Below are 19,196 nucleotides of genomic sequence, written 5' to 3' on the forward strand. Positions count from 1 at the left end.
ACAGCATGGTTTGTCTGTGGGATGGTCTGTCAGCTTGCTAGCAGTGGTTGTGACCCTGCCATCTCCTCCTACCTCTGCAAGTGGCTCTGGGGCACCCAGCTCCTCCTGGCATCGAGTACAGAGCAGTGCGGGATGCACCCCACTGACCCCTCCCTGGAAAGACAACACGTTGCAGCCAACTGTATACAAGAGCTTTACTGGGGGCTTGAAAGGAGAGAACCCTGCTGGGGTGTAAAGCCCAGGGACAGCTCTCCCACCTCAGGACTTAGCACATCTACCCTCAGCACCTGGTGCTTTCTGCTGAGGGCTTCATCCTGTCCCACGCAGGTAGGATACTGCTGCACAGCACTGGGAGCCAGCGAAACCTCGGGGCACGGCGAGGGAGCAGGAAGAACGCTGCTCCTCCTGACTGGCCAGGGGTGCCAGGCTGCAGGGGAGGGAAGGCAACGAGAGGCACACAGGACCCCTGGGATGTCCACAATGCCTAGAAGGCCCCTACGCAAGGCTGGAGCTGCTCAGGGCATTCTTGGGGCAGAGAATACACAGCACTGAGCAACAGCAGGGGCACCTTCACCACGCCGCAGCACTGTTCCCAGCTGCTGTAATGCCCTCATCCCCACGCGCTGGGGAGGGGCTGCAGGACCTCCTCCCGAGCGCAACGCCCCTCGCTACAGCTCTGGGTGTTCTCCCTCATCACGGTCAGGGGGAGTCTCGCCATCAGCAGTGGGAGCTTGGCGGGGCAGCAGGGCGGGCAGAGGCCTGGCAGGGGCAAACTGGAACTCCTCAGGCACAGGGGCATCAGGCGTCTCCTTGCGGTAGAAGCCCAGTTCCTGCACCAGCTGGTTGATCTCCTCCCGGGTCATGTCACTCAGGGGGATTCTCTGAACACAGATAGGAATTGCAGCCTGGTGCCTGTGGGGCACCGACCACCGAGTCCCTGCTGTGGCGGCGGGTGCCACAAGTGCCTGCTCACCTCCAGCTCCCCGTATCGGTGGCTGAGGAGAACAAGCTCGGGGTCAGCACCAGGCAGGTGCTTCATCTCCAGGTTATGGCTGGGCAGTGTGTTAAGGAATACACAGTACTGGGCAGGCCCGTGCACCCCCCATCCTACCCCGTCCTCAGTCACATCCCCTTTCCCCCCTCCCATCCCATTCTGTCCCCCATCTCAACCCATCTCATTCTCCATTGCATTCCATCCCACCCAGTCCCATCCCACCTCATCTTCAACCATCCTGTCCTCCACCCCTCATCCAATCCCATCCTCCATCCCATCCCATCCCTCATCCTGTACCACCCTCCATGCCACCCCTCAGCCCATCCCATCATGTCCTCCAGCCCATTCTCCATCCCCTCCTATCCCTCAACCTGTCTCACCCTGTTGTCCATTGCAACCTGTCTGTCCTCCACCCCATCCTGCCCAGTCCCGCTCTCTCCCATCCCATCCTCTATCCCTGCCCCATCCCGCCTCCACCCTGTCCGCTCCCATCCCATCCTCCATCCCATCCCATCCTCCACCCCATTCGCTCCCACGCCACATCCCGTTCCCCCCGCCCGTTCCGGCGGGCTCTGTCCCGGAGCGCGGACACACCGAGCGGGGCTGCCGCGGCGGCGGGTACTAGAGGGGGATGTCCTGGGTGACGAAGGCCTTCACCTGCGGGCAGAGCGGGCGGCGCGGCGCTGCTCAGAGGCGGCGGAGCCCCGGCCCCTGCCCGCCCGGCCCCCGCCCGGCGGCACTTACCTCCCTCAAGCGGTTCAGCCGTCACCCGCCGCAGGTCTGCGGGAGAACACACCTCGTCACCCCGGCGGCGCCCCCGCTGTCCCGCACCCCCCGCCCGCCCCGCGCTCACCTCCACCTTGCCCCGGGCCAGGTCCCGCAGCTCGGCCCCGCGGGGCCGGGGGGGCCCCGGGCCGCCCGCCGCCAGCGCCGCCAGCAGCAGCGCCCGCAGCATCGCGCCGCTGCCACGTCACGGCCCGCGCGCACAGGGCGCCCCGCCCCGGCGGGCGCGGGCACGCGCACGCACGCGACGAGCCGCCGCAGCACGAGCACGAGCGCGCCGTGCACGCGCAGAGCGAGCGCACAGTGCGCGTGCACTCGCACGCACCGCCCGCGTGTACAGCGGGCACTGACACACCGTGAACACGCTGTGAACACCCCGCGCACACCCTGCGCAATGGACACCCCACACACACAGAGACTACGAGCGCACATACCACACGCACTCCCCCCGCACACACACGTGCACCCCCCCACACCCCACAAATACGCACGCTACAAACACACCCAAACCACAACCGTGCATGTGCACACTGCAAACGCGCACTCATGGGCACACTGCACATGCCCATCACAAACTGTGAGTGCACACACAGGCTGCAACCACCCCCATACAGCAAACACACCATCCCTACACACACACACACACACACTGCACACACAGACAGTGACATGCAGGAGACGGTGTGTCTGTGCACACAACCACACGCAGCTGCACACACACAAGCTGTGCACGCTCGCACATCCTCCTGCACATACGGCTGCGGGCACTCATGCACAGCTGCATGTAGAGCTGTGTTAGAGCGAAACAAGGACTTAGCAAAACCAGTCGATTCAATGTGAATCACGCTAAGCCATTTATTACAGAAACAAGTCTCCTTATATACGTAACTATATTCTAATCACGCGTCCACGCTCCAAGCATGGAATTGCTAAATGAGTATCGTGGGCTGTCCGTGCGCTGGAGTCTCACTGATGATACGTCCGATGATTCACACCACGCCAGGACCCCGCTGATTGAGGAACGCCCCTCTTTCTCACAGCAGATTCTGTTCTCAGCTTCTCGAAGTGGCCTTGAGATTCCTTTGAGCCTGACTAATTCAGCAACAGATCTTTATCTATCAAAACCCCTCCACAGAGCTGTACCTACACGCAGCTATATGCAGTCCACACACCAGTGCACAGATGCGATGACACAAGCAGCAGCGAACAGAGGTGCACAGTAACCCCTCCATGACTGCTCACAGCGTGCCTACACCCAGACACATCAGCATACACAGCAGCGCAGAAACTCACACCGGCACATACTCACCCATGTAACAGTGCACGCACACACTGCACGTACACCCAGCAGCAGGCACACACACATGCGTGCTGCACACCCCAACTACATGCACATGCAACTGAATGCACACACAGCTATGCATGCACAAAACAGCGTGCACTCCCACACACACACCAGCCACACATGCGGCTGCACACAAACACCTGCACAGACACACGTCCCCCTGGTCTGGTTGAGGCTGGAGGCAGCTTTGGGGTCCACCTGGTCCAACCCCCTGCTCAAGCAGGGCCTCTCAGAGCCTGTGACTGTGACTGTGTCCAGTCGAGTGCTGAGTATCCCCAAGAACAGAGATTCCATAACCTCCCTGGCAACCTGTGCCAGGGCTCGGTCACCCTCAGAGGGAAAAAGTGTTTCCTGATGTTCAGAGGGACCCTCCTGTGTGCAGTTTGTGCCCGTGGCCTCTGGTCCTGCCACTGGGCACCTCTGGGAAGAGCCGGGCTCTGTCCTCTGCACTTCCCTTCAGATACTTGTACACACTGATGAGATCCTCCTGACCTCTGCTCCAGGCTGGACAGTCCCAGCTCTCCCAGCCTCTCCTCTTGTGAAAGATGCTCCAGTCCATCACCTTTGTGGCCCTTCACTGGGCTCCCTCCAGTATGTCCTTGCTCTTGGAAGCCCAGCACTGGACACAGCACTCCAGCAGTGACTGATAGAGGGAACTAACTAACACTTTAAGGGTGCCTAGTTTAGAGCTTTATGTAACCAATTTTGTTAAGAAAAAACAGAACTTCATCGAATGCCAAGATAAGAAGTTTTACAGCACCTAGATGTAAACTTAAGGCACCTGGCTGTAAACTTGAGGAGACAAGATAACAAAGATTTACAGCAAAAGGGGGCACCAGTCTGGTTTCAATCAGCTTGGCAGCTTGGGTTCCAGTCAATTCAACATAATGAGCCAAAGGTAAAAAGTTCAGTGTGACGAAGATGAAGGAGCCTTCATCCAAAAGACCCCCACAGACCCCTCCTCAAGACCACCAGATGGCACTGCGCAGGCGTGACAGGGGAGGGTCAAGGAGGAGACTATGGAAATGATTACCTGGGACTCATTTTAATAAGAAGCGGGAAAGGTTATGAATATGTATAGGCGTTCCTGGGGTCATTATGAATATGTAACACCTTACTGTATTTAAACACACTTCTTATTGTTAGAAGTTGCGCATGAATGGTGGAACGATCCCCCTTGCGCTCGACGTCAAAATAAACATACCTGCTTTATAACTTTGTGAGTTGTAAAGGTTTATGACTTTATAGGTTGTAAAGTTGTTTCCGCGCGTCATGACCTCACAGGTGCTTCCTTGACATCCCTTGACTTGCTGACAACACTCATGACGCAGCCCAGGACACCATTCATCTGGTGGCCCCCAGCCTGTCCTGATGCCTGGGGCTGTTCCATTTCTCCCAGTTGAACTTCACCAGGTTCCTGCCAGCTCCTTTAATCCAGCCTGCCTGGGTCCCTCTGCATGACTCTCTGCTTTATCAGCTGTTCCTCCTAGTTTGGTGTCATCTGCAAACTTGCTGGGGGTACACTTTGTCACATCATACAGGAGAGTATTGAAGATGTTAAACAGGACTGGACCCAGTATTGACACCTGGGGCACATCGCTAGTTACTGGCATCCTGCTAGACCTTGTGCCACTGACCACCACCCTCTGGATCCAGCCATTCAGACAGTTTTCAATCCACCTCAATACTTGCTCATCCACCCCATACATCAACAGTTTCTCAAGGAGGATCTGATGGAAGATAGTGTCAAAGGCCTTCTCCAAGTCCAGGCAGACAACGTCCACTTCTCTCTCATCTGCCAGGTCAGTCTCTTCATCACCAAAGGTGCTCAGGTGGGGCAAGGAGAATGTCCCCTTGGCGAAGCCATGCTGACTCCTCCCAGTGACTTTCTTGTGCCTGGCAATGGTTCTGAGGAGCAGCTGCTCTATCACCTTCCCAAGGATGGAGAGGAGGCTGACCAGCTTCTAGGTCCCTGGGTTCTCCTTCACGTCCCTCCTGAAGACAGGACTGACATTTGCTTTTCTCCAGTCCTCTCCCGGACGCCATGACTGATCAGAGATTACTGAGAGCGGTCTCGTGATGGTGGGAGCCAGGTCAGCACGAGCAGGTCCATCCCATGAAGGCTCAGGGACCCAGCCCTCTCCTGCCAAGATCCTCTCCCAGGCTGCGCTCCAGCCTTCCCTGGGCTCTGGGGCTCCTGGCGGCCGGTCTTGCTGCACAGCCTGAGGTGCAGGAGGCGTCAGGACCTCTGCCCTCCCCCCGTCTCCTCCAGCACACGCGGGTGTCTGCACACCCGGAGCGCACCCCGCGTGCTGTCGCGCCCGCGTGTAGCAGCAGCTGCACACGCGCACACCGGCAGGGCCGCGCGCAGCCACGCCTGCAGCTGCAGACAACCTGCTGCACGTGGGCACCTCATGCAGCCGCCGCGTGCGCGCGTGCCCGTAAAACGGCGCGAGCAGCCGCGCACGCGCGCGGGGGACAGTCGTGCGCGCGCAGGCGGCCCCGCGCGCTGCCACCTGCGGCGGGCGCGCGCTCCGCTCTTCGCGCCGGCGGGGGGAGCAGTGGGGGGAAGGGGAGGCGGGGCACGCGCCGGCACGTGAGCGGGGCGGGGCGGCGGCAGGTGCGCGCGGGCCGGGGCGGCCGCTCGTGCCGCTCCTGCGCCTTTAAGGCTCCGCGCAGGTGCCGGGGGCGCTGACGTCACGGGGAGCGCGGCGCCGCAAGGTGAGCGCGGGCGGGGCCGTGCGGGGAGCGGCGGGGCCGGGGCCGCTGCCGGGGGCTCTGCCGGGGGCTCTGCCGCCCATGGAGCCGGCCCGGCGCGCCAGCGCGGACCAGGGCTCGGCCGCCGCCTCGGGGCCCCGCGCCGGCCCCCCGCCCGCCGCCTCCCCTGCGCGGCTGGTGCCCTTCGGTTCCGGGGGCTCGGCCCGGCCTCAGCCCGACGGCGGAGCCCCGACGGCGCCTTTCCTTGCGGGCAGCGGCGTCCCGGGCGCCCGCAGGAGCTCCCGGCCGGACGCCGCCTGCGACCCCTTCCCCTATGGTTGCCCGCGGCCCGGGGGGTCGCAGCGCGGCGGGCCCGAGGAGCGGACACCCGGCCGGGCTGCCCAGCCCCTGCCGCTGGAGGTCGGCCGGGCACAGCCTGAGGGCGCGGGCGGGCCCCACGCCTTCCCGCTGCCGGCCCTGCTGCCCCCCAGCCCCGCCGGGCTCTCCCAGGCCTCGGGCCGGCCCGCGTTCCCCGAGCTCGGTCCCCTGGAGCCCGCCGCCCCCGGGAAGCCGCTTCCCGCCGAGCGGAGGGAGATGCTCCCCAAGGCCGAGTCCAGCGACCACATCTCGGCCTGGGCGGGCTCCTCGCCGCGGGCCGCCGCGCTGCCCAGAGCCATCTCCAGCGAGTTCCTGGCCGGCGGGCGGGTCGGCCTGTCCAAGCCCGCGGCGGCCAGCAAACCGGAGCCGGAGGAGCTGCCCCTCTTCGGGAGGTCCCTCGGCCTGCCGAGCACCGGGGACGCCTGTGCCGTGCCGCTCGGCTGGCCGGGCAGGGGCCCGCGGGACGGCGCGTTCCGGTGAGCAGGGGCGGCGGCGGGGAGGGGGGAGCGCTGCCGGGCCGGGGCTGCCCCGGGAGGCTCTGGGCGAAGCCTCTTCGGGTCTGGAGTTGCCCCTTCCTTCCCATTGTGGATGGTGTGCAGCTGAAGGAGATGGGCTGAGGGGTTCTGGAGAAGCAGGTTCACGGGGGCTGGCGGGAAGGATCCCGGTGCCGCTGTCTGCACAGGCGGCGTTCAGGGCGGCGGGTGCTGTGCAGGCTGGCGTGTCAGACACTGGCTGTGGAGCAGGTGCCACCTGCCCCTGCGGTCTCAGCTCTGGAAACGGTGTGGCGCTGCCCTGACTTGCTGTCGGAGCGTGCCCCCTGTGACTGAGGCTTGTGCTAGCGCTGCCAAAAGAGCCTGCGGGTGCTGGTGCACGCTGCGTAACAGCATTAATGCGCTGTGACTGGTGGCTCTGCACTCGTGAAGGACACTGCTGCGGGGCTGGCAGCTCTGCTGTCACATGCGGCGCCCGGCCTTTGGGGCTGGCTGTGCCCGGGGCAGACTGCGCTCTGAGACCTGAGTCCTTTTCCCTAGAAGCTTGAAGAATCTGTGATTCCTGGGGAAGGGAGGGGAAGCAGTTTTCCAGGGACGCTCTGTCTCTCAGGCTGCCTGCTGTGCCAGCCTGCCTGTGTCAGCGGTGATGAAAACGAGGGCTTTGTGCTGGTTTCTAGAACTTCACTGGGGTTTGGGTTACAGTGGGGCTTGCAACATGCTGAGGCGCAGACCCCGGGGGAATTTAGAGGCAAGGACCCGACTCCCTTGAACAGGAGCTAAGGACCTGGTATATGTGCCCTGGCTAAGCTGTAGCTGCGGCTGTTTCTGTTGCAGGCAGAGCTTCCTTGCGGGAGCTGCGGGCTGAAGGGGGTGTGATGGGGAAAAGCTCTGAGTCTGTGTTAGCCTGTTCTTCCTTTGTCCTTCAAAGCATCACAGTGGTCACCTGGAACGTGGGCACAGCCATGCCCCCAAATGATGTGACATCCCTGCTGCACCTCAACACGGGCGAGACAAATGATGCGGACATGATTGCCATTGGGTAAGAGGGTGAGGTGCAGAGCCCCCTCCCCTGCCCCACCACATCCCTTTTTGGGGTATCCTCATAGCCCTGGGGGTGGGGAATGGAAGAGCTGCAGCCTCAGCCTCCCTGGGGCATGGTGAGCAGGGAGGGGTGTGCATCGGAAGTGGTAAAATATCAGAAAAGGTGGTGGAGAGTCAGCTCCTAGTAAAACAGGAGTGCTCAGAGGAACTGAAACCCTTGGATTCTGAGTAGCCTTGGACCCTCGCAGAGCCTGTAGCTGGCTGTGCTGTTCAAACCAGGCCTTGGCGCGTGCTTTTCTTGCCCTGAGCTCTGGCGGTCCTGGGCTCAGGTCTGTAGAGGCATTTAACTCGCCTCTTAGAGTCCTCTGGGAGCATTTTTCTCGTCTCAGCTTTTGCCCATACTATGCAGGCCTCAAGGGCACAAATCTGCTGTTCTCTCACAGCTGGATTGGCTCTGTGCCCCTGGCAGCACTTAACTGCTAGCAAGGCAGCTCCCTGTTGGTGTGGTAAGGCTTTATTGGTGTGGCTGGTGAGGCAGGCTCTGCCGGAGTCCAAGGGAAAACTGGTCCCTTGAGGTTTGCTGTGGTGTGTGTGGATTCCTGCTTGAACAAGGGACATGCTGCCTGTGCACAGGGAGCAAGAAGCAGCCTCTGCCTGTGGGTTGAGGTGGAAGAGCTGGGTGTGGCTCCCAGGGACTCCCCAGTGTTCCTGGCCCCAGGGAGGGAGTGGTGTAAGGCTGAGGCTGCTGGAGCTGTGATGCTGTGTTGGAGACAGGCTCCTGGTCCCCTTGGCGTGGCAGACCAGTGGGCTGGTGCTGCGTGGGGTAGGCTGGAGCCTGGAAGGGTGGGTAGCTGACAGCAAGGAGCTTGCTGGGACTGTGTCCTGGCTGGGGCAGGTTGTCCTGCTACTTGCCATGTCCAGGGTATCTCTGCCTGGCTGTGTCCTTCCTCTGACCGTGTCTTTGTGCCCCAAGCACTTGATATTTTTGGGCAAGGCATTTCCTGATTCTGCCGTTCTCTGCAGACGTTCTCCTTCCCTCCCCTCTCTTCACTAATTGCTGAGCTGGGAGGAGCACTATTAACCTTCTGTTTGCTGCTGCTCTGAGCTTGGTGGCTTGGATGCATCTGGACACCCTGTGCTGAAGCACTGGTGAGACTTGGCTTCTCTGTAGAGATTAATGCAGCCGAAATGTCCCCTAAGCCCTTCTTGCACACAGAGGGAGGCTTTAGGCTGCTGCCCAGCCCTGCACAGCTGAACTGCTCCTGTTTTAAAAAGGGCCAAGGCCTCGTGAGTTCAGGGCCACTTGTGCCTTCTGCCAGCACGTGGCCCAGTGTTGCTGAGCAAGGATGTGGCTGGTTTGTCCTCTAAACCCAGGCTCCTCTCGTGAACTTCCCTTGCCACCCTGGCCCCACTCCTCAGCACAGTGCTTTGGCACCTCTCCCAAGGAGCTCTCGCTAGCTGGGACACAGACCCCATCCTGGTGTGCCTGAGGGACCTGTCCCTTTCCTTCCAGGCTGCAAGAGGTGAACTCTAAGATAAACAAGCGCCTGAAGGATGCCCTCTTCACGGATCAGTGGAGTGAGCTCTTCATGGATGTGCTGAGTCCCTTCCACTTCATCCTGGTAAGGATGTCCCTCAGGAGCTGGGCAGCTGGTCCCTCGTCTGTGCCTGCCAGGCAGGTGGATCACGGGGAAGGAGAGTTGGACTGCGGGGGTGGATGGAGGGAGGGAGGAGGTCTGGTGGGGGAGCCAGCTGGAGGGACAGGCTGCTGCAGGGACAACGTGCTGCCATCCAAGCAGCTTTGGGGGCTAGCCTGGCGGCTAGTGGTGTGTCTCACCAGCATGCTGTGTAGCTTGTGCCACCCTGCTCCCTTTCCTGCACCTTAGGCTTCCCCTGTTGTGCTGTAGGGATGCTTCTTGTTGCCTGTCGCATTGCATGAGGGCGAGGAGGTGAATGTAGGAACAAGCCTGTGCTTCTGGCAGCAGCCTATGGGTCCCGGGACAGGTTCAGCTTCCCAGGGCACTTGCCCCACAGTGTATATGAACATTGCTGGGCTTATCTCAGCTGTCACTGTTCAGGAGGGTGTGCATAGATTTCTGAACTAAATGTGCTGTTAGTCATCTGCGAAGTGAGGGGCATGCAGAGGATGGAGGTGCTGCCCTGTGACCTGCAGGTGGGCGAAGCTGTCCCTGCCCCTCTGGGTGCTGCTGTGGCTACCATCCTGCTTCAGCCCGTTTCCATTCCAGGTGAGCACGGTGCGGATGCAAGGTGTGATCCTACTGGTATTTGCCAAGTACTACCACCTCCCCTTCCTGCAGGACATTGAGACAGACTGCACGAGGACAGGGCTGGGAGGCTACTGGGTGAGTGTGGCCCCGGGAGAGGTGATGAGGGGCTGGCTTCCCGAGGAGTCATGGGATCCTCTTGGTGCAGGGCAACAAGGGTGGGGTGAGCGTTCGTCTCTCCATCTTCGGCCACATGGTCTGCTTCCTGAACTGCCACCTGCCAGCACACCTGGAGAAGGCAGAGCAGCGCAAGGAGGACTTTGCCACCATACTGCACATGCAGCAGTTTGAGGGGCGTGTGGCCAGCGGCATCCTGGACCATGAGTGCGTACCCTACCACTTTGCTCTCCAGTCGGGGCCAGGGCTCTAGTGCCAGCCCCCATCCTTGAATGCTTCCATATGGGGTCTGGTGTCTGTCCCTTGAATCTGTCCTCCAAGCACAGCTTGGAGATGAGATCTTGCCTGTCTGCAGAGCTGCAGGATTTTCCTGTGGTCCAGTGGGGACCCAGCACAGTGGGGTAGGTTTTGAGAGAGGTCCTTTGTCTCCCCTGGGGCACATCCAGGCTCAGTGCAGCTCCTTGCCACACTGGCACTGTTGAAGTTTGGAACTGATGAGGTGGAGGCCTGGCTCTGTCCCAGTGTCTTGGCTCTGAGGTCTCACTCTGGTAGATGTTTCCTGGTGGAAATTTCCACCCTCAGTTTCTGCCCAGGGAAGTCAGGCCCATTTGGTTAACGATGTTTGGTCCTAACTGAGAAATCCTGTCTGGGCTGGCAACTGGGCAAGCTGCTGGCTGAGAGCTGACCTGCACTGGTGCTCCCAAAAGTGTCTGTGCTGCAGGCTGAGGCTGCCCACAGGCTGAGGATGTTTTCCCCTTGCTGTGCTGCCCGGGTCCTGTAGCCTCAGCCCTTCCAGCCCACCACCCTCCCTCCCACCCACAGTCTCGTGTTCTGGTTTGGGGACCTCAACTTCCGCATCGAGAGCCTTGATATCCGCTTTGTGAAGTACGCCATTGACAGCAACATCCTGAGCCAGCTCTGGGAGAAAGACCAGGTGAGAGGGGTGGGCATGCTGCAGGGCCTGCAGTGGCATTCAGCTGTAGGACAGGGCATGTCCCCTTGCTGCCCATGGGGCACAGCAGGCTCTTGCTCTCCTGACCCTGTGGGGAAGGGGCAGCGCAGTCCCAGGATGGTCTTTGTGGGAGCTGGGCACATCAGTGTGCTAGGAAGAGCTGGGGGTGTTTGGTCTATGGACTTGCTGCTTGCATGGCATTGGACAAACCCCAAGAGCTGTGTGGGACAGGGATGACTGTGTGCTGGGGGTGGAGGGCTCTTAGGGGCTTGCAGAGGGCGCTCCCCAGACTGTTCTCTTTTCCACAGCTGAACATTGCCAAGAGCACCTGGCCTGTCCTCAGCGGCTTTCAGGAGGGACCCCTGAACTTCCCACCCACCTTCAAGTTTGATGTGGGCACCAACAAATACGACAGCAGGTAGGAGAGCGGAGCTCAAGTGTGTGCTAGGCTGGGGATCAGGTGGCACAGCTGAGACGTGCAGGAGTGGTGGGCTTCAGAGCCAGGGCGGGTGCTGGTGTGGATGGACAGGTGGAGCCATGCTGGGGCAGGCACAGGCTGGGCTGGGGACAGCAGGCTGGGACACAGCTGCCATGCTGGTGCCAGCACAGGTCTGTCCCTGCGGCCGCACTGAGCTATGTGCTGAGATGAGCCGCATCCCCTGCCTGCACTTGCTGTAGTACCAGGGGAAGGCAGTTTGGGATGGAGCCCACTGCACCCTGCCAGGCAAGAGAATGCCCCTCTGTGCCCTGCAGTGCCAAGAAGCGAAAACCTGCTTGGACTGACCGCATCCTCTGGAAGATTAAATCTCCCAGTGTCGGGCTTGGTGCAGGTGGGTGCCGGCCCAGCCAGGGCGTCCTGTCGGTGAGCCAGCTCTGCTACTGCAGCCACATGGAGTACACCATCAGTGACCACAAGCCAGTAGCTGCCATCTTTGCAGTGCAGGTGAGCACTGTCCAAAGCCACTGGGCACACAGGCAGGAGCTACAGGATTGAGATGCCCAGCTAGTGTGTGTGGTGAATGATGGGGTGTGCAGGGCTTGTTTTATTTTTGTTTGGCGAGCTCAGCTGTCTTGCCACTGTGGGTGGGGGCGGCTGTTGGTGTATGTGTGAGGGAACAGCCCTGGATTGTTGTCCTGGGCAGCAGGGGCAGCATTCTTTGGCATGACCTTGCTCAATGTTCATGTGTCTCTGACAGTTTGCTTCCAAGGCAGACAAGCCCCCAGTTGAGATTTATGTGGCTGACGAATGGACCAGGCCTGAGCAAGCAGTTGTCAGGTACAAGATGGCTGCTGGCTTCCACCGGAGCTCCTGGGACTGGATAGGACTCTACCGGGTAGGGGCTTGGGGGCTGCTGGGGCTGTGGGGAGTGGGGAGCACTGCACAGCACTGTGGGGTTCCTTCCGAGCTACCCCCACCAGCATGGCATGGACCTGAACTCTGCGCTGTCTCTTCCCCTGGGAGGCTCTGGCACTCAGCGGTAGGATTTGGCCCCTCTTCTGGAGGCTCAGATCTAGCGGTTCCCTCTTCCTCCTGCTCTGTGGGGCCCACAGGAGCCAAAGCTCCGTGCTGCCTGGGGGCCCAGGGCACTGCTGGGTGGGTGCAAGGCAGCTCTTGGTGCCTCTGTGCAAGGAGAGGGGGCTGAGCGAGAGGAGAGCCAAGGCCAGGCGTGGGTGAAGGCGTTGAGCAAGTGTCACATGTGTTCTCCCATATACATGCACACAGGTGGGCTTTCGGCATCCTAAAGACTACATGTCTTATGTCTGGGCCAGGAGCGATGATGGAGACCGCTTCCTGGAGAAGCAACTGTGTGCACAGGTGAGCTGGGGCCAGCCCTGCTGTCTCACTGGGTACATCTGCCCCATTGTGGGGGGACAGTGGCCCATTTGTGCCCCTGATGGGGCAGGAGGGCACCTCGTTGCTCTGTGCTGAGCCTTCAGCATGCCTGCTGTGCTGGTGTTGGGGACTGCTGTTCTGGGCTGGAGGTGGGAGGGGGGGGCCCCCCATGCCCAGCCCTGGTGCCCATCAGCTGTCTCTGGGCTGCAGGTGATGTTCTCAGAGGAGGCGCTGCCCAAGGGGAAGGGCGAGTACATCCTTGGGTACTACAGCAACACCTCCAGCAGCATCGCTGGCGTGACTGAGCCCTTCCAGGTCAGCAAGGCCGAGAGGCAAGGGTGGGAGGGGATGGGCGTAGGGGTGGTTGGCTGGAGGAGGCCAGCTGCTGTGTTGCCTCCAGCCCCCTGTGAGGATCAGCCAGCAGTGCTGATGCAGGGGTGCAGATTTCCCTGCCCAGGTTGGAGGAGGGCAGCAGCCCCACGGACAGCTCAGGCAGCAGCTCAGAAGAGGAGGACGACAGCACACTTGTCCTGCTGGCCCCCAAATCCCGTAGCCCCAGCCCAGGCAAGATGAAACGGCACCGGAGCCGAAGCCCCAGCCTGGCCAAGTTCCAGGGCCTTATCCTGCGGCCATCGAGTCGGGACAGGGGTACGAGCCGTAGCCCTTCACCCCAGAGCCGCCGAGGCCTCCCTGGGGACATCCCCACCATCCACCTGCCCCAGGAGGAATCGGGACGCTGTGGAGCCAAAGCCAAGGAGTCAGGGTGGGCAGCCAACAGCCTAGAGGGCAGCTCCCTCTACCAGACTGTGCGGGAGCAGGGTGGTCCCCGGCGCGCGTCTGCTGACAATCACCTGGCCAGGGCTGACCCCAGGAATCTGGGCCTGCTGCCCGCACTCCGCCTGGAGATGGTTGATCAGGCCATGGGCCAGCGGAGGGAGAGCACGGACCTGGGCTACCCCCGCCAGAGGATGAGCCCCACCAGCCCCCCGGGTGGTAGCACCTCCCCAAAGGAGAGGAGCAGCCCCCAGGAGCTGGACAGCCATAGCTGTGCCATGGGCCGCTGATGCGCTGGCCCCCTCCCACCTCCCCCTAGTGCGCTTGGTTTGTGCTTCTGCCACTCTCCTGCCGAGACACCCTACTCTTATTTATTGCAGTGACTCCTCAACCCTGTTGTGTGCCTGGTGGGAAGGGGCCTCCTCTGCTCCCTTTAGCCTGAGCTGCTGCACTGGCCCTGGTAGGGCCGGGAGGTGGCACAGGGCGGGGAGGAGTGCTGGCCTTGCACCTGAGGTGGGACAGGGGGCCAGGGCTCTGGCTGCAGTGGTGATGAGCATAGAGCCAGGACACCCCAGGGTACCCCTGAGTTCAAAGCTTGCTCCTTCCCTGTTGTTACCACTGTGCCTCAGCCTTGGAACATAGTACAAAGCAACAAAATAAACCATCCTGCCCACCCTAGCTGCACTGTGTTTACTGCTGGGGGGCAGAATCAGCCCCCGGGGGTGGGGCCACAGTGAACATGGGGCAGCAGGTCAAGCCCCAGCACAACACACCACTCTTTATTTATTTATACTGCACATAAGGACTGACCTGGGCCAGACCCCAGCCTTCCCTGCACCCCCTCCCATGGGAAGGGGGGAACCAGGCCCCCCAACTAAAGGGCATAAATCTAGAGGTGGGGGACCTGCCATTCCCCCCCTGCTCCAGGGCACAACAGGAAAGGAAAACTGTGTGTTTCCCAAGCTCTCCTATTCCTTTCCCCTTGTCTTGATGCACACACCCACAGAGCAGCCACAGCTCGAGAGGCTTCTCGGTCTCTTTGCCTGCCCCCGCTCCAGCTGTGGCCCCCAGCAGCCATGGTCAGTGTATCCTGTGGATCAAGGACCAGAAATCGAGCAGCTCCACTCTGGCTGCTGCACAGCACATCTTCCTCTCCACACAAGGCAGTGCTGCGCAGGCATCATCAGGGCACTGCGTGGGGCCAAGCACTTGGCTTCTGCTCCAAGGCCAGCTGCAGGCGCTGCTCATAGAGGGTGCCACCACTGTCCTGCGTATTCCAGTCTGGATGCTTGTCACATGTGGAGGACCCCAGTGCCTCATGGTCTTTCTGAGATGTCAATGGCGTACTCCACTTCAGTGTGGGCCATGCAGGCACGGGGTCCTGAGCCCCCCGCCCCTTGTTGCACTCCTTCCAGTGCTCGCTTTCCTCCAGCAAGGTCCTGTTCCAACAGGGTCATTGCTGTTGGGGGATCGGGCTCCAGCCCCCACTGTGCTGCTGGGTGCCTGGTTGAGGGCTCAGCCTTGTCTCCTTCACCCACCGCGGACAAGGTGCCTACACCCTGCAGCTGCTGGGCGCGTGCAGGTCTCTGTGCACGGCAGAGCCCGGTTTCTTGCCCCAGTGCCAGTCCAAGCCGCTTGCGCCCTGCTCTGAAGGACTTCCTTCCCTTGCCTGGGGGCTGTACAGCTGGGCTGCTCCTGCACCGGCAGGCCGTAGCGGTACTGACTCTGCTGCACCATCCTGGCCAGGAGCACCACACCATAACGCTGACACCTGCGGACACCACGTGCCATGAGCCCTGCCGTGGCCGAGCTGTGCTCCCCTGCAGCCAGCGGGGCAGCCAGGCAGGGCGCGCCCGGCCCTGCAGCAGCGGATGCACTCACCCTCCCCGCCCGTGCCGCTGAACACACTCCTCACTCTCCTCCAGCACAAAGCACGACACCTCCAGCAGGTTGAAGGAGGTAACACCGATGACGTTGGAGATGGCGTCGTTGAGGGCCGGCAGGCACCGCCGGAACCTGCGGGGCAGTCGGGGGCGGTGAGCAGCCCGCCAGCCACCTGGTGAGTCCCCCGCCCCCGGCGCACCTGGCGTCGCAGTGGGAGACGGTGCGCAGGCGGTAGTCGCGGATGCCGTAGTTCAACTGAAGCGCCGTGATCTGCGCCGAGCACTGGTCGTGGTCCCGGCAGCACCGGTCGGGGCCACGGAAGAGATCTGAGGGCAGCGCCGGTGAGCACGGCCCCGCCAGGAGGATGGGGTGCGCCTGCCCGCGGACACCGCCCGCCCTCGTACCCAGTTCGCTGGCGTTCCCCGCAGAGTTACCGGCCCCGCACCACAGCGTGCCCGGCAGCGTCCAGCCCCGCCGCCGGCGAGGGCCCCTTCCCGGCAGCGCGGCCAGGTCCCGCCGCAGCGCGGCTCCGGGGGCGGCGGGCGCAGGCGGCGCGGAGGCGGCAGCGCGCGGCCCAGGCGCTCTCCAGCACCGCGCCCGGCCCGGGGCCGCCGCTCAGGAACGCCACGTAGTGCACGCGCACCCGCACCCACACCTGCACCCAGACGCACCGCGCAGACGACCACCGCGCGCACCCCCTCGGGCCCGGTTTTAAGCCCGCGCCCGGCGGCGGACCCAGCGCTGATTGGGCCGCGCCGGCCCCGCCCCGCCCCGGGGGAGGCGAGGGGGCGGGAAGGCAGCCGGTGACACCTGCCCCGGCACCCCCTGCCCCGGCAGCTCCTCCCGTGCACCTTCCCCCGGCCGCGCGCGCCATCGCGCCGGGCACCCCCCCCCCCCCCCCGCCCGGACACACCCCCCCTCCCGCGCACCCCTGGGCCGTGCACCCTCGTCCTGGGCACCCCCATTCCTGGCCGGCCTTAGTTGTTCACCGCCTGTCGCAGGCACCCGGTCCCATGCACCCGCTGCCCACGCACGGCCCCCTGGACACCCCTCGCCTGGACAGCCCTGGAACAGGGACCCCCCACCAGGTGCAGCTTTGTGAGGCAGCCCCAGCCCCATGTCAACCTCGGCTGGGGCAACCCCCCTGTCAATACAGACTGGGCCTGCAGAGAAGGACTTGGGGGGTACTGGTGGATGAAAGACTGGACATGAGCTGGCAACGTGCACTTGCAGCCCATAAGGCAAATCATACATTAAGCTGTATGAAAGGGAGCGTGAGCAGCAGCATTGAGGGGATCCTGACCCTCTGCCCCGCTCTGGTGAGACCCCCCTGCAGTGCTGGTCCAGCTCTGGGTCCTCAGCACAGGACACACATGGAGCTGCTGGAGAGGGGCCAGAGGAGCCACAGGAATGACCCGAGGCTGGAACAGGTGGGGCTGGGGGACAGGTGAGAGAGCTGGGCTGTTCAGCTGGAGAAGAGAAGCTCCGGGGAGACCTTAGTGCAGCCTTTCTGGACTTAAAAGTGGCTTGTAAGACAGGTGGGCGCAGCCCATTACAGTAGGACAAGGGGTGATGGTTTTAAATTAAAGGAGGGAGATTCAGGCCAGACAAGAGGAAGAAATTGTTGCCCCTGAGGGTGGTGAGAGCCTGGCCCAGGTTGGCCAGAGAGGTGGTGGCTGAACCATCCCTGGAGACATCCCAGGCCAGGCTGGACGGGGCTCTGAGCAACCTGAGCTGGTGCAGATGTCCCTGCTCATGGCAGGGGGGTTGCACTAGATGAGTTTTGAAGGTCCCTTCCAACCCCAACCATCCTATGATTCTCTGGCCCTTTGCTATACTCACCCCTCACCCCAGCAAGTCCACGCCTTGCCCAGCTGAGCCTAGGCTGGAAAGGACACAGCAATGCGTCCCCCTTGGTGCTCCCCTCCCCTGCTCTACTGGCAGCGCTTTGCCTGGTGCAGCCGAGGCTGCTGGTGGCCTCTGCTGTGAGGAGCATCCCTGGCTTCTCCTCAGCCAGAGCCCAGTGAGACCCCAAGGTCCATCCCCACAGAGCTGCTTTCCACCTGGTGGCCCAGCCTGTGCTGGTACATTTCCCACTCAGGAACCAGAATCTCTCTCCCCTGTAAATATCCCAGGGCTGGGCTGCAGGGCAGCGCTCACGCCTCATTCCCTTCTTTGTCCCATGTGGCCCTGGAGGGCACGTTGTACACAGTGGCTGCTGTGTCTAGGAACCCCCATCTTGCTGCATCGCAAGGGATGCTGGCCCTGCCCCAGAGAAGTGGCCCACCAGGGTCCAGCTTCACCTCTCTGACAGGGGAAGCCGGGAAGGGACTGGAAAGTGAAGGGAGGAAGCAGAAAGAGTCACCATTGATTCCTTCAGTGCAGCTCATGCTTTCAGAGCCAGCCTGCGGTTTATTTCTTGCCCGGGATGATGGTCTGCCCTGCTGGAGTTCTGCGTGAGATAGGTGGGATGGTTTGCAGAGCCCCTGCACCCAGGAGTGCTGCAGCGCAGCTGGGGCTGGCAGACACCTTATGTCACCTTGTCAGGATTTCCCTGAAAGAGAGGACAGAGGTCAACATCCCAGGCAGAGCAGAGTCTACTCTCAGCTGTGACATGGATGCTGTGTGCCACCTGTGACATCGCCTGAGGTGTCACAAAGGTCTCCCAGCTGCTGTGTCACCTGCTGGAGACACCTCCTGGCTCCACGTGGCCCCTGTCCCACAGGACAGTTCCACCCTGAAGGCTGTGTTCACCAAGCGGGATGGGGGCTGCCATGGCAGCACTGGGGAAAGGCTCTGCTAGGGAAAAATGTGGACCCAGGGAAACCAGCCTTCAGCCACTCACCGAGAGCCACAGAGCCCTCCTGCTGCAGCTGCACTGTGCTCCTGTCCCCGGCACCCCCAGTGTGCCCAGGGATGTCCCCCCTGGGCTGCGCTCGCAGCTCTGCAGGAGCTCCATGAGGAGAGCCCCACACCAGCAGCACGGCACAGCCTTGGCTGCCAAATGTGTGAGTGCGTCACGGACTCAAGACTCGGTTTGGGTTTGTCTGGAAGATAATGTGATAAGGAGGGACACTGGTACTCTGGCCTTCAGCCCCCAAACTGCTGGCAGAGGGGACGTGACTGGCCCAATGCCACAGAGCACCCCACTGCCTCACTGGGGGACTGTTGCCAGCTGCTGGGGTGGGGCTGGGGTCCGGATGGGCAGCATGAAGGGCTGAGCCCTGGGCTGCCTGCCCTGATGGGCAGCGCGCGCAGCCCTGCGCCTGGCTCTGCTGACATGGCTCAAGGTCACCGGCAAGGCTGGTGTGGGGCTGAGACGTCAAGTGCTTGCTCTGTCTGTGCTGCTGCAGCACACAGGGCACCACTTAGACTGCAGTGGGGGAGCGCCGGGCTCCAGCAGAGATGCCAGCAGTCGTGGTCCTGTGCTGTGAGGGTGGCCAGCAGGTCCCAGGCTGGGTCAGCAGGAGTGCAGGGATGGGCTGGTGGAGTGATTCTCCACCCGTGCTCTCCACGCCACATCCCATTTGGAGCTCCCCAGCACAAAAAAGATACCCCATACTGGAATGAGGCAGGTGGAAGCTACTGAGCTGGTCAGGGCTGGAGCTGGGTTTCCTTGGG

The 19,196-nt window shown here is 62.0% G+C and overlaps 3 protein-coding genes across 7 annotated transcripts; 1 reads left to right on the top strand and 2 right to left on the bottom strand.

Moving 5' to 3' along the window:
* Positions 1-180: 180 nt before the first annotated feature.
* On the bottom strand, positions 181-1,988 carry SELENOM (selenoprotein M). Its single transcript, XM_082066023.1, has 5 exons — positions 1,848-1,988; positions 1,739-1,774; positions 1,617-1,651; positions 974-1,052; positions 181-881 (listed from the first exon to the last, which is right to left on the bottom strand). Exons 1-5 carry the CDS (start codon positions 1,947-1,949, stop codon positions 669-671), a joined length of 465 nt encoding a protein of 154 aa, XP_081922149.1. The 5' UTR covers positions 1,950-1,988; the 3' UTR covers positions 181-668.
* Positions 1,989-5,852: 3,864 nt separating this feature from the next.
* INPP5J (inositol polyphosphate-5-phosphatase J) lies at positions 5,853-14,361 on the top strand. 5 transcript variants are annotated; one of them, XM_082066454.1, is made up of 13 exons: positions 5,853-6,673; positions 7,617-7,727; positions 9,243-9,351; positions 9,976-10,092; positions 10,163-10,338; positions 10,954-11,065; positions 11,392-11,501; positions 11,837-11,913; positions 12,007-12,026; positions 12,280-12,417; positions 12,807-12,899; positions 13,128-13,232; positions 13,361-14,361. In XM_082066454.1, exons 1-13 carry the CDS (start codon positions 5,922-5,924, stop codon positions 13,979-13,981), a joined length of 2,541 nt encoding a protein of 846 aa, XP_081922580.1. In that variant the 5' UTR covers positions 5,853-5,921; the 3' UTR covers positions 13,982-14,361. The 5 variants fall into 5 exon arrangements, with proteins under 5 accessions (XP_081922580.1, XP_081922577.1, XP_081922578.1 ...); XM_082066451.1 differs by having other exon boundaries at positions 11,762-12,026; XM_082066452.1 differs by having other exon boundaries at positions 11,837-12,026.
* Positions 14,362-14,874: 513 nt separating this feature from the next.
* On the bottom strand, positions 14,875-16,694 carry PLA2G3 (phospholipase A2 group III; the record flags this gene model as incomplete). The annotated part of the gene is given in 8 exon segments (XM_082066233.1): positions 14,875-14,981; positions 14,984-15,014; positions 15,086-15,383; positions 15,385-15,462; positions 15,573-15,707; positions 15,775-15,901; positions 15,980-16,189; positions 16,661-16,694. Coding segments are annotated over 8 exon segments (1,020 nt in total).
* Positions 16,695-19,196: the final 2,502 nt, after the last annotated feature.

Source organism: Streptopelia decaocto, assembly GCF_964273445.1.
Source record: "Streptopelia decaocto genome assembly, chromosome: 15".
Classification (NCBI taxonomy): Eukaryota; Metazoa; Chordata; class Aves; order Columbiformes; family Columbidae; genus Streptopelia; species Streptopelia decaocto.